Genomic DNA, 16,886 nt, shown 5'->3' on the forward strand with positions numbered 1-16,886 from the left:
ATCTCTCCAGTGTTTACTGGGCGAACCAGAGGTCACAACTCAATGTAAACCTATGAGGGCGAGTACAAGGCCAGAACGAGGCTCCCATAGACTTAAGGTACCGTCACACTAAACGATATCGCTAGCGATCCGTGACGTTGCAGCGTCCTGGCTAGTGATATCGTTCAGTTTGACAGGCAGCAGCGATCAGGATCCTGCTGTGATGTCGTTGGTCGTTGCAGAAAGTCCAGCACTTTATTTCGTCGCTGGACTCCCTGCTGACATCGCTGAATCGGCGTGTGTGACGCCGATTCAGCGATGTCTATGCTGGTAACCATGGTAAACATCGGGTAACTAAGCGCAGGGCCGCGCTTAGTAACCCGATGTTTACCCTGGTTACCAGCGTAAAAGTAAAAAAAACAAACACTACATACTTACCTTCCGCTGTCTGTCCTCCGGCGCTGTGCTTTCCTGCACTCACTGTGAGCACAGCGGCCGGAAAGCAGAGCGGTGACGTCACCGCTCTGCTTTCCGGCCGCTGTGCTCACAGCCAGTACAGAGAAGCACAGCGCCGGGGACAGACAGCAGAAGGTAAGTATGTAGTGTTTGTTTTTTTTACTTTTAGGATGGTAACCAGGGTAAACATCGGGTTACTAAGCGCGGCCCTGCGCTTAGTAACCCGATGTTTACCCTGGTTACCGGCATCGTTGGTCGCTGGAGAGCTGTCTGTGTGACAGCTCTCCAGCGACCAAACAGCGACGCTGCAGCGATCCGGATCGTTGTCGGTATCGCTGCAGCGTCGCTTAGTGTGACGGTGCCTTTACACTGAGCGCTCGTGACCGTTACCTCAGATTTATGTTCAGTCAGAAGTTGTGGTCACAAGATGGCGGCACCGAACCGGAGCAGCCCTGGGAAGAGCTGAAGTCGGAGGCTGATAAATATCATACTTAGATTACTGCTACTACTTCAGCGCTGAAGTAAAACTAAAACCCTGGAGTGGGGCATTACACTACTATCGGCCCACTAGTGGATTACTATCTTTCATTGTGACTAATGTGGATACCACAAACCACCACAAAATCTGTGCCTAAACTAACTGGGAGCTCTCTGTGGAAAAAATTGGCGAAACATGAACGGCACACAGATCAATGACATTCTCTGGAACTGTTCAGATCACGTTTTTTATTTTTTTTAATACAAGGATCTAATGTCCGCATGGAAAAAATCCCAGCACTCTCTAGGCTCTCCAGTATTTTAGATGAGGCTCACTGATTGACATCTGAGGCTGCGCGCAAAATCAAAGTCAGGTCCCGTATCCTCCATATTCCACCTGATTTTAATGGATTCATTGCCATAATTTCCATTGGTCTTGTCAATGTTATCTGACGTACATTTCTATATCACCAGGACGATTTCCTACTTATACATTATGATAAGGGACCGTGTCGAAACAAGTTAGGTCACTCCAGGGCATCAGTCATATGGCACAGGACACAGGTAGGTGGAAACGTTATAGCTGATCTATTAAATGGCTGTTGTGACGTCTGGTAACATATTACACGTGCTCTTGTCAGCAGGGAGCTATTGATATACTGCATTGTGCACGGCAGACAGCGCAATAGAGCCTCCTGCACATGGCAAGGCCTTGTGCCCGGATCCAGTACTGCGCACATGTGGTCTCCTGTCGTTCCATATGACACAGTTGTGAGCCTTTGGCCCAGATTCATCATTTCTGCTTTTTTTTTTTAAGTCTCTTTTCTCTTTTTTTTTTTTTGTCTTCTATTTTCTGAAATTTTTTGCGCCAAATTCTTCAACGTGACGGTCGCCGTTCATGAAATTGGCACAAAATGAAATGTTCTTCATTTATTCTCTTTGACCGTCTTTTTTGTGACTTAAAGCTCCGCCAGAAACATTTGCACCGGGCAGGTACTGGAGTGAGATGTGCCATACCAAACAATTACCAAAGACACTAAAAAGGAGCAAATAAGTCCAGAAAACTGGGTTATCGACAATGATGTTTCAGGGACCTTATGTGCTGCTAGAGCAGGGGTGAGCAATTCATTTTTCCCAAGGGGCCACATGAAAGACCATGAATGTTGTGAAGGGCCGAACCAATAGGCTAAAATTAATTCCACTCACTAATAATATTCACATATTAATTATAATTATGTTAATATTAATTGTATCACTTAATATTGAGCAGAATTGTTTGCTGACACTTACCTGTATTCTGTATGAGCCTATATCCAGACCCCCTACATCCACATTACCCCCTGTATACAGTATGAGCCCCACATAGCCTCCTATATACAGTATGAGTCTCCACATAGCCTCCTATATACAGTATGAGTCTCCACATAGCCTCCTATATACAGTATGAGTCTCCACATAGCCTCCTATATACAGTATGAGCCCCACATAGCCTCCTATATACAGTATGAGCACCCACATAGCCTCCTATATACAGTATGAGCACCCACATAGCCTCCTATATACAGTATGAGCACCCACATAGCCTCCTATATACAGTATGAGTCTCCACATAGCCTCCGTTATACAGTATGAGTCTCCACATAGCCTCCTATATACAGTATGAGTCTCCACATAGCCTCTTATATACAGCACATTACCCCCTGTATACAGTATGAGCCCCTCATAGCCTCCTACATACAGTATGAGCGCCCACATAGCCTCCTACATACAGTATGAGCACCCACATAGCCTCTCTATATACAGCATGTGCCCCAAATAGCCTCCTATATACAGCATGAGCCCCACATAGCCTCCTACATACAGTATGAGCACCCACATAGCCTCTATATACAGTACTAGATTGTGGCTGATTCTAACGCATCGGGTATTCTAGAATATGCATGTCCCCGTAGTATATGGACAATGATGATTCCAGAATTCGCGGCAGACTGTGCCCGTCGCTGATTGGTCGAGGCAACCTTTAGGACATCATCGTCGCCATGGCAACCATTATGACATCTACGTCGATACTGTGCCCGTTGCTGATTGGTCGAGGCCTGGCGGCCTCGACCAATCAAACGCGGGATATCTATGTCCTTTATGACATCATCGTCGCTGTGCCCGTTGCTGATTGGTCGAGGCCTGGCGGCCTCGACCAATCAGAGACGCGGGATTTCTACGTCGATGCTGTGCCGGTCTCTGATTGGTCGAGGCCTGGCGGCCTCGACCAATCAGAGAGCCGGGATTTCCAGGACAGACAGACAGACGCAAAAACCCTTAGACAATTATATATATAGATGAGCACCCACATAGCCTCTCTATATACAGCATGAGCCCCACATAGGCTCTCTATATACAGCATGAGCCCCACACAGACTCTCCATATACATCATGAGCCCCACATAGCCTCCTATATACAGCATGAGCCCCACATAGCCTCCTACATACAGTATGAGCACCCACATAGCCTCTCTATATACAGCATGAGCCCCACACAGACTCTCCATATACATCATGAGCCCCACATAGCCTCCTATATACAGCATGAGCCCCACATAGCCTCCTACATACAGTATGAGCACCCACATAGCCTCTCTATATACAGCATGAGCCCCACATAGCCTCTCTATATACAGCATGAGTCCCACACAGACTCTCCATATACAGCATGAACCCCACATAGCCTCTCTATATACAGCATGAGCCCCACATAGCCTCCTACATACAGCATGAGCCCCACATAGCCTCCTACATACAGTATGAGCCCCTCATAGCCTCCTACATACAGCATGAGCCCCACATAGCCTCCTACATACAGCATGAGCCCCACATAGCCTCCTACATACAGTATGAGCCCCTCATAGCCTCCTACATACAGTATGAGCGCCCACATAGCCTCCTACATACAGTATGAGCACCCACATAGCCTCTCTATATACAGCATGTGCCCCACATAGCCTCTTATATACAGCACTTTACCCCCTGTATACAGTATGATCCCCCTCATAGCCTCCTACATACAGTATGAGCGCCCACATAGCCTCCTACATACAGTATGAGCGCCCACATAGCATCCTACATACAGTATGAGCCCCCACATAGCCTCCTATATACAGCATGAGCCCCACATAGCCTCCTACATACAGCATGAGCCCCACACAGACTCTCCATATACAGTATGAGCGCCCACATAGCCTCTCTATATACAGCATGAGCACCCACATAGCCTGTTATTTACAGCATGTACCCCACATAGCCTCTTCTATACAGCACATAGCCTCCTACATACAGCATGAGCACCCACATAGCCTCTCTATATACAGTATGAGCACCCACATAGCCTGTTATTTACAGCATGTACCCCACATAGCCTCTTCTATACAGCACATAGCCTCCTACATACAGCATGAGCACCCACATAGCCTCTCTATATACAGTATGAGCACCCACATAGCCTGATATTTACAGCATGTACCCCACATAGCCTCTTCTATACAGCACATAGCCTCCTACATACAGCATGAGCACCCACATAGCCTCTCTATATACAGTATGAGCACCCACATAGCCTCCTACATGGGACATTCTGCACGGTTCAAGAAGTGCCCAACTTTCAGACTGTCAGTTAGGGATTAGAAGAGGGACGTCTCTATACGATCCTTATGTGTCAGCAGTAGGAAGACAGCTGGGGTACTTTCCTGTAATCATGAGGTGTCCTGGATGCCAAAATCCAGGCTGAGGGGAGAAGTCTTAGTGCACCATAAAGGAAAGTGCACCCTTCCTCTGTTAACCACCTAGATGCCACTGTCACTCTTGACAGCCACATCTGTTGGGATAAATGGCCACAATGGTGACCCTAACACATATAACAGGGTGTCGTCTATTGTATACACCTAGAACCCGACTGCATTTTCACCTATCGCTGGACACTATTATTTTATTTTTCAGGTCATTAAGGGGTTAAAGCTTTGTGTTCTAGAAATATATAAAAGGTAAAACAAAAATTAGAATGTCAGACCAGAATGAAAACCTTAACCTTCTACTTCTAGATATCATGGTTGGATGTCTGTGATTTTCTAGGTAACTTCTGCCCCCTGGTGTTCAAAAGGCAGTAGTTCTGGTCAATAATACTGCTGATAATTGAAGATTGTACTGTTGACCGATGCATGAAATATTGATGAATGTATAATTAAAATAAATATTAAATGATTAATATTTCATGTTAGGCTAGCATTGATTATTCCTAATGCACTTACCGACTATTAGAATGAATTACTTTAATAAAGTAGTATAAAACTTAGGGTATGTGCCCACGTTAAAGGGGTATTCCCATCTCCAAGATCCTATCCCAATAAGTAATATGGAAGTGTAGTGATATCTTAGCAAGTACCTCCAATTAGAGAGGTAGTATAGTTCTACTGATTTGCTTTCTATGTTGCTTACCCCAGGGCATTGTAGTAGCTTAACTTTCCATTTTTATGGCCACTCATATACTGGCAGTTAGTTAGCTGTTAGTGGTTGTGACCGTGAATTCCTAAGCTACTGCAATGCCCTGCACATAGGGGAAGTAAAGTAACAAAGCAAATCAGAAGAACCGTCCTACATTTCTAATTGAAGGTATTTGCTTATATTATTATTATTACACCTACTATATATTGGAATAAGAATTTGAAGATGGGAATACCCCTTTAAGTATTTCGTGCTGAAAGTTCTGCACCATTACTGAATCTCTTGGAAGGAAAAAGGCAGCCTAAAATAGGAGTGTTTTACTGCATCCAATCTGCAAGAAAAAAATAAGCTATATGTGCATGAGACGTCAGGATTCTCGTTCACTTCTCTGGCGTCAGGAAAAACTTCAGGTTTTATTGCAAATCTCTGCAGGAAAAAGAAGTGACAAATCTGCAGCATGTGAACAGGCCCTAAAGATACATTTATTTTAAAATACAGACATAAAATAAATATTAAGATCGATAGATAGAATCTATGTGTGGAATCTGTTCTATATCTATCTAATAGCTATCTCTAATATCTTCCTCTGCTCTTCCTCTTACTGTCGGGGTTCCTCCGGGTTCTTTCCTAGCCCCATCCTCTTCTCCCTATATACTGTTCCTGTTGGACTGTCGCTCTTATTCATTCTCATCTGGACTATTGCAACTCTCCATTAATCGGTCATCCTAAACTCCTCTCCAATCCATCCTGAATGCAGCAGCCAGGATCATATTCCTTTCCAGACGTTGCACAGATGCCTCCACCCTGTGCCAGTCTTTGCACTGGTTGCCCATCTGCTACAGAGTCTAATATAAACGTATTACTTTCACGCACAAAGCGCTCCACGGTTCAGCACCCCCCCTACTCCTCGTCCCTACCCGTGCCCTCTGTTTTGCTAATGACCACGATTAACGTTCTCAATAATGTGAACCTCGCACTCCCGTATCCAAGACTTCTCACATGCTGCGCCAATTCACTGGAATGCACTTCAAAGAAAAAATGTTAAATTCAACAAAGGGAAGACACTCTTACGCGTTTCGAGCGCGTACTGTGCTCTTGATCATAGCATAGCCATGTGCTGCATTTTTTAATATTTTTTTCTTTAAAAATAAAAAATTATTTTCTTCCAGTTCTGCCCTTCCAAAATTTTCATCCAAATCTGATCACTCATAGCATCTGTTTACACCCCTCAATGCACTTAATAGCTCTTTGTATCTGTACTGTACAGATCATGGCTGGTGACCGGTTCATGCAGCGATATGTGAATATCCTATTTATTACATTGGTGGCCGGATGGATACAAGCACTTGTTACCATCCACCTCCTATTTCCTCATAGATTGTAATGATTTTACTATCTGATTTGTGTGTTATTCTGTAATGTCTTTATTGTCTATATAAGCCCCATATCTATCTATCTATCTACAGGTGCTTCTCGCAAAATTAGAATATCATCAAAAAGTTAATTTATTTCAATTCTTCAATACAAAAAGTGAAACCCATATATTATATAGAGTCATTACAAACAGAATGATATATTTCAAGTGTTTATTTCTGTTAATGTTGATGATTATGGCTTACAGCCAATGAAAACCCAAAAGTCGTTCTCTCAGTAAATTAGAATAAGAATAATTAACAAAAACACCTGCAAAGTCTTCCCAAGCGTTTAAAAAGGTCCCTTATTCTGCTTCAGTAGCTCCACAATCATGGGGAAGGCTCCTGACTTGACAGGTGTCCAGAAGGCAGTCACTGACACACTCCACAAGGAGAATAAGCCACAAAAGGTCATTTTAAAGAAGCCGGCTGTTCACAGAGTGCTATATCCAATCATATTAATGGAAAGTTGAGTGGATGGAAAAAGTGTGGTAGAAAAAGGTGCACAAGCAACTGGGATAACCGCTGCCTTGAAAGGATTGTGAAGAAAAGGTCATTCAAAAATTTGGGGGAGATTCACAAGGAGTGGACTGCTGCTGGAGTCATTGCTTCAAGAGCCACCACACACAGGCATATCCAGAACATGGACTACAAGTATCGCATTCCATGTGTCCGGCCATTCATGACCAACAGACAACACCAGAAGCCTCTTACCTGGACCAAGAAGAAAAACAAATGGACTGTTCCTCAGTGGTCCAAGGTGTTGTTTCCTGATGAAAGCAAATTTTGCATTTAATTTGGAAACCAACGTCTCAGAGTCTGGAGGAAGAGTGGAGAGACCACAATCCAAGCTGCTGGAGGTCTAGTGTGAAGTTTCCACAATCAGTGATGGTTTGGGGAGCCATGTCATCTGCTGGTGTAGGTCCACTGTGTTTTATCAAGACCAAAGTCAGCTCATCCGTCTATCTGGAAATTTTAGAGCACTTCATGCTTCCCTCTGCTGACAAGCTTTTTGGAGATGGAAATTTAATTCTCTAGCAGGACTTGGCACCTGTTCACACTGCCAAAAGTACCAATATCTGGTTTACAAACAACAGTATTAATGTGCTTGATTGGCAGCAAACTCGCCTGACCCTAATCACAGAGAGGATCTATGGGATATTGTCAAGAGGAAGATGAGACACCAGACCCAACAATGCAGACGAGCTGAAGGCTGGTATCAAAGCAACCTGGGCTTCCATAACACCTCAGCAATGCCACAGGCTGATCGCCTCCATGCCACGCCGCTTTAATGCAGTAATTGATGTAAAAGGAGCTCCGACCAATTATTGAGTGCATTTACTGAACATACATTTCAATAGGCCAACATTTCAGATTTTAAAATCATTTTTCAAGCTGCTGTTATAAAGTACTCTAAATTACTGAGATAATGACTTTTGGGTTTTCATTGGCTGTAAGCCATAATAATCAACATTAACAGAAATAAACACTTGAAATACATCACTCTGTCTGTAATAACTCTATATAATATATGAGTTTCACTTTTTGTATTGAAGGACTGAAATAAATTAACTTTTGATGATATTCTAATTTTGTGAGAACCACCTGTATCTATCATCTATCTATCTATCTATCTATCTATCTATCTATCTTTCTGTCTATCTATCTATCTATCTATCTATCTATCTATCTATCTATCTATCTATCTATCTATCTATCTATCTATCTATCATATCTATCTAACTTTCAATTTCGTTCAACTTCACAATTGTGTTCCACTTGTTGTTGATTCTTCACCAAAAATTTACATTTGGTATCTTTATGTGTGAAGCATGATATGTGGGAAAAGGTTGAAAAGTTCCAGGGAGTCGAATACTTTTGCAAGGCACTGTAGATAGATAGATAGTGAAAAAATGGTCAGGCCTCCTCAGCAATGCATCCAACATTTGCCCAAATCTAGACAAAAAATAATAAAGAGAAGGCAGTACTCCATAGATTCCAAAGTGAAAAAAGGGGACGTTAATCAGACCCACATAGCACAGCGACATTTCAGCTCACAAGCCTTGAGAAAGGAGAACCAGCGATGTACAGGGGCTGCGCCGGGACCAGCTGAGTATAACAGGGGCATTGCTCGATATTCACCTGTCCACGTCCCATCACCGCTCCTCTGCAGTGACGCTCAGGTCAGAGGGCGTGATGACGCGATTAGTGAGTGCGCCGCCCTCTGCCTGAACTTCAGTGCAGAGGACACAGCGGCGCCCAGCAGTGGAACGGAGAAGGTGACTATAGCAAGTGCCGGGGGCCTGAGGGACGAGAGGTGAGTATGTGATTTTATTTTATTTTTTTAATCGCAGCAACAGCATATGGGGCAAATATCTGTATGGAGCATCTTATGGGGCCATGATCAGCATTTGTGCAGCATTATATGGGGCATATTTTAATATGGAGCATCTTATGGGGCCCATCATAAATTTTATGGAGCATTATATGGGGCGTATTTTGTATGGAGCATCTTATGGAGCCCATCATGAACTGTATGGAGCATTATATGGGGCTCCTGATTCAATATGGATATTCAAAAACACAACCTACTGATGTCTCAATGAATTTTACTTTCATTGGTATCTATTTTTATTTTTGACATTTACCAGTAGTTGCTGCATTTTCCATCCTAGTCATTAATTTTTCCCAGTTTTTTTTGTGGCAAAATTAGGGGTCTCGGGTTATACCATATACCTTCTATCTATCTATCTATCTATCTATCTATCTATCTATCTATCTATCTATCTATCTATCTATCTATCTCACATCTATCTATCTATCTATCTATCTATCTACAGTGCCTTGCGAAAGTATTCGGCTCCCTGGAAATTTTCAACCTATTCCCACATATCATGCTTCAAACATAAAGATACCAAATGTAAATTTTTGGTGAAGAATCAACAAGTGGAACACATTTGTGAACTTGAACGAAATTTATTGTTTATTTTAAATTTTTGTGGAAATTCAAAAACTGAAAAGTGGGGCGTGCAATATTATTCGGCCCCTTTACTTTCAGTGCAGCAAACTCACTCCAGAAGTTCATTGTGGATCTCTGAATGATCCATTGTTGTCCTAAATGCCTAATGATGATAAATATAATCCACCTGTGTGTAATCAAGTCTCCGTATAAGTGCACCTGCTCTGTGATAGTCTCAGGATTCTGTTTGAAGCACAGAGAGCATCATGAAGACCAAGGAACACAACAGGCAGGTCCGTGATACTGTTGTGGAGAAGTTTAAAGCCGGATTCGGATACAAAATCATTTCCGAAGCTTTAACACCCCAAGGAGCACTGTGCAAGCGATCATATTGAAATGGAAGGAGTATCATACCACTGGAAATCTACCAAGACCCGGCCGTCCCTCTAAACTTTCATCTCAAACAATGAGAAGACTGATCAGAGATGCAGCCAAGAGGCCCATGATCACTCTGGATGAACTGCAGAGATCTACAGCTGAGGTGGGACAGTCTGTCCATAGGACAACAATCAGTCGTACATTGCACAAATCTGGCCTTAATGGAAGAGTGGCAAGAAGAAAGCCATTTCTCAAAGATATCCATAAAAAGTGTTGTTTAACGTTTGCAACAAGCCACCTGGGAGACACACCAAACATGTGGAAGAAGGTGCTCTGGTCAGATGAAACCAAAATCAAACTTTTTGGCAACAATGCCAAACCATATGTTTGGTGTAAAAGCAACACAGCTCCTCACCCTGAGCACACCAGCCCCACTGTCAAACATGGTGGCAGCATTATGGTTTGGGCCTGCTTTTCTTCAGCAGGGACAGGGAAGATGGTTAAAATTGATGGGAAGATGGATGGAGCCAAATACAGGACCATTCTTTTTTCTTTTTTTTTTTTTAAATTCGTTTATTAACCACAAAGTAAAAGTATACAACATACATATTTGTATTCATTGGTGATACATTCAATATGGAATATGTACATTGTATGCATAACTGAGTATTACAACTGTGCTTAGCATATCATTTACTCCATTCAAACCAAACAAACACAACATGGAGTCATGAGAATTTACAGTCATTGAACCACAACTACAACTATATCCTATTAACTGCTTTTCTGCCGCTTAAGGCTACTTTCACACTAGCGTCGGAATCTCCCCGTCGCAATGCACAATGGAGGCAGCGGATGCATTTCTCCGGCGCATCCGCTGCCCCATTGTAAGGTGCGGGGAGGTGGGGGCGGAGTTCCGGCCGCGCATGCGCGGTCGGAAAAAGCGGTCCGTCAGGAGCAAAAAAGTTACATGTAGCGTTTTTTGCTCACGACGGTCCGCAGAAGCACGACGCATCCGTCGCACGACGGATGCGACGTGTGGCAATCCGTCACAAATGCATCGTCAATACAAGTCTATGGGGAAAAAAACGCATCCTGCAAGCACTTTTGCAGGATGCGTTTTTCCTGCAAAACGATGCATTGTGACGGATTGCAGAAAACGCTAGTGTGAAAGTAGCCTAATACTAAACTCGCATTTATCTCTGCATAACGTCTATGGGAATTTAATACCCTGCCTTAGAGTAATTAACTATGAATTAAATTTATAAAGTAAGGTGGGAGGAGTTACATCCGCTCCAAATTTTCTCAAACTTACTTGGACATCCTCTATTTTGATATAACGTGCTTTCATATGGAATGACCGAATTTACCAACTCCACCCAGGCTCTCAGGGAGGGGCATGAACTCCCCATCCATCGCATTGCTATTACCTTCCTTGCCATAAAAAGTGATTCCCGTAAAAAGATCCCAATATGGTGTCCCCAAGTTTCTTCATCCCATACCCCAAATAAACAAATTAATGGCTCAAGGGGAACAGGAGGTATTACCATGGACGAAAGTAATGTTGTCACCTCTTTCCAATATTGAAGGATAATAGGGCAACTCCACATCATGTGGATAAAATCCGCATCTGATGAATGGCAGCGCAGACACTCCGATGAGTGGAGTCGACACATTTTAAAAAGTCGTGTGGTGGTCAAATATGACTGATATATTATATATAGTTGAGTCATTCTGTTGTTAACTGAGGGGGATACCCCAAGTGGGGACTCTAAAATTTCCTCCCATTCTTCTTCCTGTACCTCAGAAATGAGTCTCTCCCATTTCCCCCTGATGAGACTTATAGCAGATCCAGTCCCCACTGATAGTATATAGGTATATAATGAGGAAATAAGGCCCTGGGGTCCCTGGGATTTGAGGATTCCTATCAGAGGCAGAGACGAAATCGTGCGACCTGTGTCCACCCCCCTCATAAATGACTGGAAGGCTGATCTTAATTGTAAGAAATGAAAAAATTGGGATCTTGGGATATCATACCTAGTCTGCAACTGTTCAAAGGACACAAAGGTCCCCTGGTCATATAAATCCCCCACCGAGTTAACACCATGTAGCACCCAAAAATCAGTGGATGGGTGATCCAGCAGCGCCGGAAAGTAATTATTTTTCCATAGGGGCATTTCCGCTATAATATCCGTAAATCCAACAACCCTCTTTATTTGTCTCCAAACCAATCGTGCCAGTCGGAGCATGGGCAGTGAGTGAGGTGTGTTAGTTCTTTCTGATTCTAAAAAACTCAATGGACACTCCACTCGAGCAGAGTGAAGCAGATGGTGTTCAGAGTTGGGGAGGCAACTACCAGGCATCCATGTACCCAATGCTTTAGCCTGTCCGGCCAGGTAATATAGAAAAAAATCCGTCAATGCCGCTCCACCTCCCTGTTTAGGTCTCTGCAAAACAGACAATCTGAGTTTGGGTCTAGATTTCCCCCATATAAAAGAAGTGATTAGGGAATTTAAATTGGCAAAGAGGGACTTAGGCACTGGCACTGCGCTATGTTGGCGGTGATAACTAAATTTAGGAAGTAAAATCATTTTTAGGCCATGTTCACACGATCCTTTTTTCATGCGGAATTGCCGCGATTTTCCCGCTGCGGGTCCGCAGCTGTTTTCCATGCAGGGTACATTACATTGTACCCTATGGAAAACAGGAACTGCTGTGCCCACAATGCGGAAAATAAAAAAAAAAGCCGCGCTGAATAGCTGCGGGAAAAAAGAAGTACCATGTCACTTCTTTTTTCGGAGCCGCAGCGGTTCTGCACCCATTGACCTCCATTGTGAGGTCAAACCCGCAGTAAAACCCGCAGATGAAAAAAATATCTGCGGGTTTTACTGCGGTTTATGGTGCAGAACCGCTGCAGCAGGAAGTGCGAGGAAGCGGGCGGAAGTGCGTGGGCGGAGTGTGGCTGCCCCCCCCGTGCTCCGATCCCGCCCCCCCGTGCTCCAATCCCACCGCCCCGTGCTTCGATGCCCCCCCCAGTGCTCCGATGCCCCCCCCCCCCCGTGCCCTAATCTCCCCCCCTTATACTTACCCGGCGTCCCGGTGTCCGTCCGGCCGTCTTCTCCCTGGGCGCCGCCATCTTGCAAAATGGCGGGCGCATGCGCAGTGCGCCCGCCGAATCTGCAGGCCGGCAGATTCGTTCCAAAGTGCATTTTGATCACTGAGATATAATCTATCTCAGTGATCAAAATAAAAAAAATAGTAAATGACACCCCCCCCCCTTTGTCACCCCCATAGGTAGGGACAATAAAAAAAATTAAGAATTTTTTTTTTTTCCACTAAGGTTAGAATAGGGGTAGGGGTAGGGTTAGGGTTAGGGGTAGGGTTAGGGTATTTTCAGCCATTTTAACCCTAAAAAAACTTCCTAGAAAACACACAGACTCTGCATAGAAAACTGCATAAAAAAAAGGATCAAAAAAAATCAAAAAACGCATCAAAAAAGGACAAAAAGAAGGACCAAAAAAAAGGACCTGCGTTTTCTGCCAAGAGCTGCAGTTTTTTAAAAAACAGTCCTGAAAAAAAAAAGGATGGAAATCAGGAACGTGTGAACATACCCTTATTAGGTTAATACGGCCTGCAACAGATAATGGGAGCTTGCTCCAAGATGCAAATTTGGATTTGACTAATTCTAACAATGGGTAGACATTAAGCTGTAGATCAGCATTACTGCTTCGGGACATATAAATACCCAAGTATTTAAGATTGGATACGACAGGTAACAAGGATAAGGTTTCAAGATCTGGCATTGGGACACAAGAGAGAGGCAACAGAGCAGATTTGTCCCAATTTATATACAAGCCGGAGTATGTACTAAAAACATCTATAGTGGCAATAACTCGTGGTAAAGTTTCCTCTGCCTCATCCATAAACATCACCATATCGTTGGCGTATAGGCCGATGGTGTCCACCCGACCTGCTATATCTATGCCCTTAATATCAGGGGAGGATCTTATACGTATTGCCAGTGCCTCTCTAGCTTCCCCCTAACATCTCTGTGTATTAATAACGAAACACCTCTCAAGTAGCTAGTATGGAAAGCGTGGATATGCCATTGCACCCATGGTTTCTGCACACATCGGGCCGTATCTCTGGTCAGGTGTGTCTCCGTCAAGGCTACTATATGGGGGTGATGACGTCTGATCTGCGAAAAAACCTTAATTTTCTTTCGAGGAGATTTTATACCTCGTACATTCCACGTCAAACACACTATCTCAGATCCCATGTCCACTCATCCAAATATGATACGCGTTATCATTCAGGCAAAGGTTAAGGAAAGTACCCAGAGAATAAGAATGTTGTCGGCGGCAGTTTCTACGTAAATAACAAATAGAACCAATAGGAAAGAAAACATAGAACAAGAACCAAACAATATAGGAGCAACGTCCTGTGCTCCCATTATCAAAGAAATAAGGGGATACCCTCGCTGGAATCAGCGTCCGGTATGGTTGGTAATCTGGACATCTCCAGAGAGAGCTCTGTATTAAAAGATCAAAAGAATTTTACTGAATTAGGTGTATTCAGGATTCCTTTGCACAAGACACCCCATGAGATCGTAGCCATTCAGCCACTTCCGCTGGATCCGTGAAAAACACAGAAGAACCTTTATGAACAACTCGGAGTCGGGCCGGGTAGATCATCGAGTAAATAATGTTCCTATCCCTGAGTTGCTTCTTGATCTCCATAAATCTGGCTCTTTGCTATACAGGACCATTCTTGAAGAAAACCTGTTGGAGTCTACAAAAGACCTGAGACTGGGACTGAGATTTGTCCTCCAACAAGACAATGATCCCAAACATAAAGCAAAATCTACAATGGAGTGGTTCACAAATAAACGTATCCAGGTGAGAGAATGGCCAAGTCAGAGTCCCGACCTCAATCCAATCGAGAATCTGTGGAAAGAGCTGAAAACTGCTGTTCACAAACGATCTCCATCAAACCTCACTGAGCTCGAGTTGTTTGCCGAGGAAGAATGGACAAGAATATCAGTCTCTCGATGTACAAAACTGATAGAGACATACCTCAAGAGACTTGCAGCTGTAATCACAGGAAAAGGTGGCGCAACAAAGTATTAAGTTAAAGGGGCCGAATAATATTGCAAAATAGTGCAAAATAACCAATAAATTTCATTCAACTTCACAAATGTGTTCCACTTGTTGTTGATTCTTCACCAAAAAGTTACATTTGGCATCTTTATGTTTGAAGCATGATATGTGGGAAAAGGTTGAAAAGTTCCAGGGGGCCGAATACTTCTGCAAGGCACTGTATTTATCTATCTATCCCATATCTATCTATCTATCTATCTATCTATCTATCTATCTATCTATCTATCTATCTATCTATCTATCTATCTATCTATCTAATCAGTCTATATTTGAAATGAAGAGGATACAGTAATATTTATAGATAAAATTGATAGACTTGATCTAGAGATAATGGATAAGACACATTAATTATAAATACATAGATTTATAGAGATAGATGGTAGAAAGATGAATAGATGAAGGGGGAAGATACATTTGATATAGATAGATATTAGAACACATCTATATGTCACAGATTATCCTTTAATATTATTTTAATCTTCATCTTTCCTCCACAGGTGGTTGGAATATTTGCAGGATTCGGCCTCCTACTTTTAGTAGCCTCCCCCTTCCTCTTACTGGCCACACCGTTTGTTTTGTGCTGCAAATGTAAATGCAGTAAAGGAGATGATGACCCGCTGCCAACTTAATGCTGAGGAGAGTGTTGTGGATTTCCCCAGCGTCCCAGGCAGAACTGCTGAAGGCTGCATCACTCTTGGGACACGTTTTAGCCTTGGCTGAACCAGCTTCCCGGGACATACAGTAAACTGTGCCATTATAGTGAGATCTCGTGTCCTCGCCGCTCCTGACTTCACTCCAGGATCGTAGTGACTGAGGAGGATAAGTCGCACAATGTATAGATAATATTATTCACCACATAACAATTGTTGGGTCCGACGTCCGTTCTGGTCCCGTCGGTCCAGTTTTAAACTGTTTTTAAGCTTAATGTCTTCTATGTCATTCCTGATTTTTACCTTCATTTGTATCTTTTCGTTTTCTTGTGAAATGCTGTATATTTCTTAAAGTGCATTGTTCTGAAGCTGTGCATTGTTCTGAAGCTGTGCATTGTTCTGAAGCTGTGCATTGTTCTGAAGCTGTGCATTGTTCTGAAGCTGTGCATTGTTCTGAAGCTGTGCATTGTTCTGAAGCTGTGCATTGTTCTGAAGCTATGCATTGCTGTAGAATTATTCCTTGTTTTATATCGCAGAGTATACAATGCACCAAGCTTCATGTTTCTTGCTGTCTGGATTTACCAAAGTGAGAAAAGCTTAAAAGGTAGAAAAAAATGGAGAAAAAAGTAAAAAATTTAAATCCAATTTACATAGATTTTGCTGTTTTTTTTTATACATGCCATTGTGGCTTGTCTCATGTGAGAGCGCACTTCTATAGCCGTGGTCCTCATCAAGCTTGTTTTCCCTCCTTACAGATTATTAGCCTCATGCCTACCTGCAATGCGATCTACAAATTTAGCACGGGTTACCTTGACTCAAATAATACCACACTATTATTTTATGTTGGCATTAAAGAGGGTCATTTGACACCTAACTTGACATTGGTCAATGATTTGTGCAATGTTAAGGTGCCTTCTTAATCCTCTGA

At 43.0% G+C, this 16,886-nt stretch overlaps 1 protein-coding gene across 6 annotated transcripts in view; it reads left to right on the top strand.

The window, feature by feature from the left end:
- Nucleotides 1-16,603, top strand: part of RNF144A (ring finger protein 144A) — a 126,602-nt gene extending 109,999 nt beyond the window's left edge. For 3 of the 6 annotated variants that reach the window (XM_069728056.1, XM_069728057.1, XM_069728054.1), the window contains exons 7-8: nt 1,387-1,476; nt 15,806-16,603. In XM_069728056.1, coding sequence (XP_069584157.1) covers nt 1,387-1,476; nt 15,806-15,937 — 222 coding nt within the window. In that variant the 3' untranslated portion in view covers nt 15,938-16,603. The remainder of the gene's footprint in view (nt 1-1,386; nt 1,477-15,805) is intronic. The other 3 variants (XM_069728060.1, XM_069728059.1, XM_069728058.1) reach the window with 2 other exon arrangements.
- Nucleotides 16,604-16,886: the final 283 nt, after the last annotated feature.

This window comes from Ranitomeya imitator, chromosome 5 (assembly GCF_032444005.1).
Source record: "Ranitomeya imitator isolate aRanImi1 chromosome 5, aRanImi1.pri, whole genome shotgun sequence".
Lineage (NCBI taxonomy): Eukaryota > Metazoa > Chordata > Amphibia > Anura > Dendrobatidae > Ranitomeya > Ranitomeya imitator.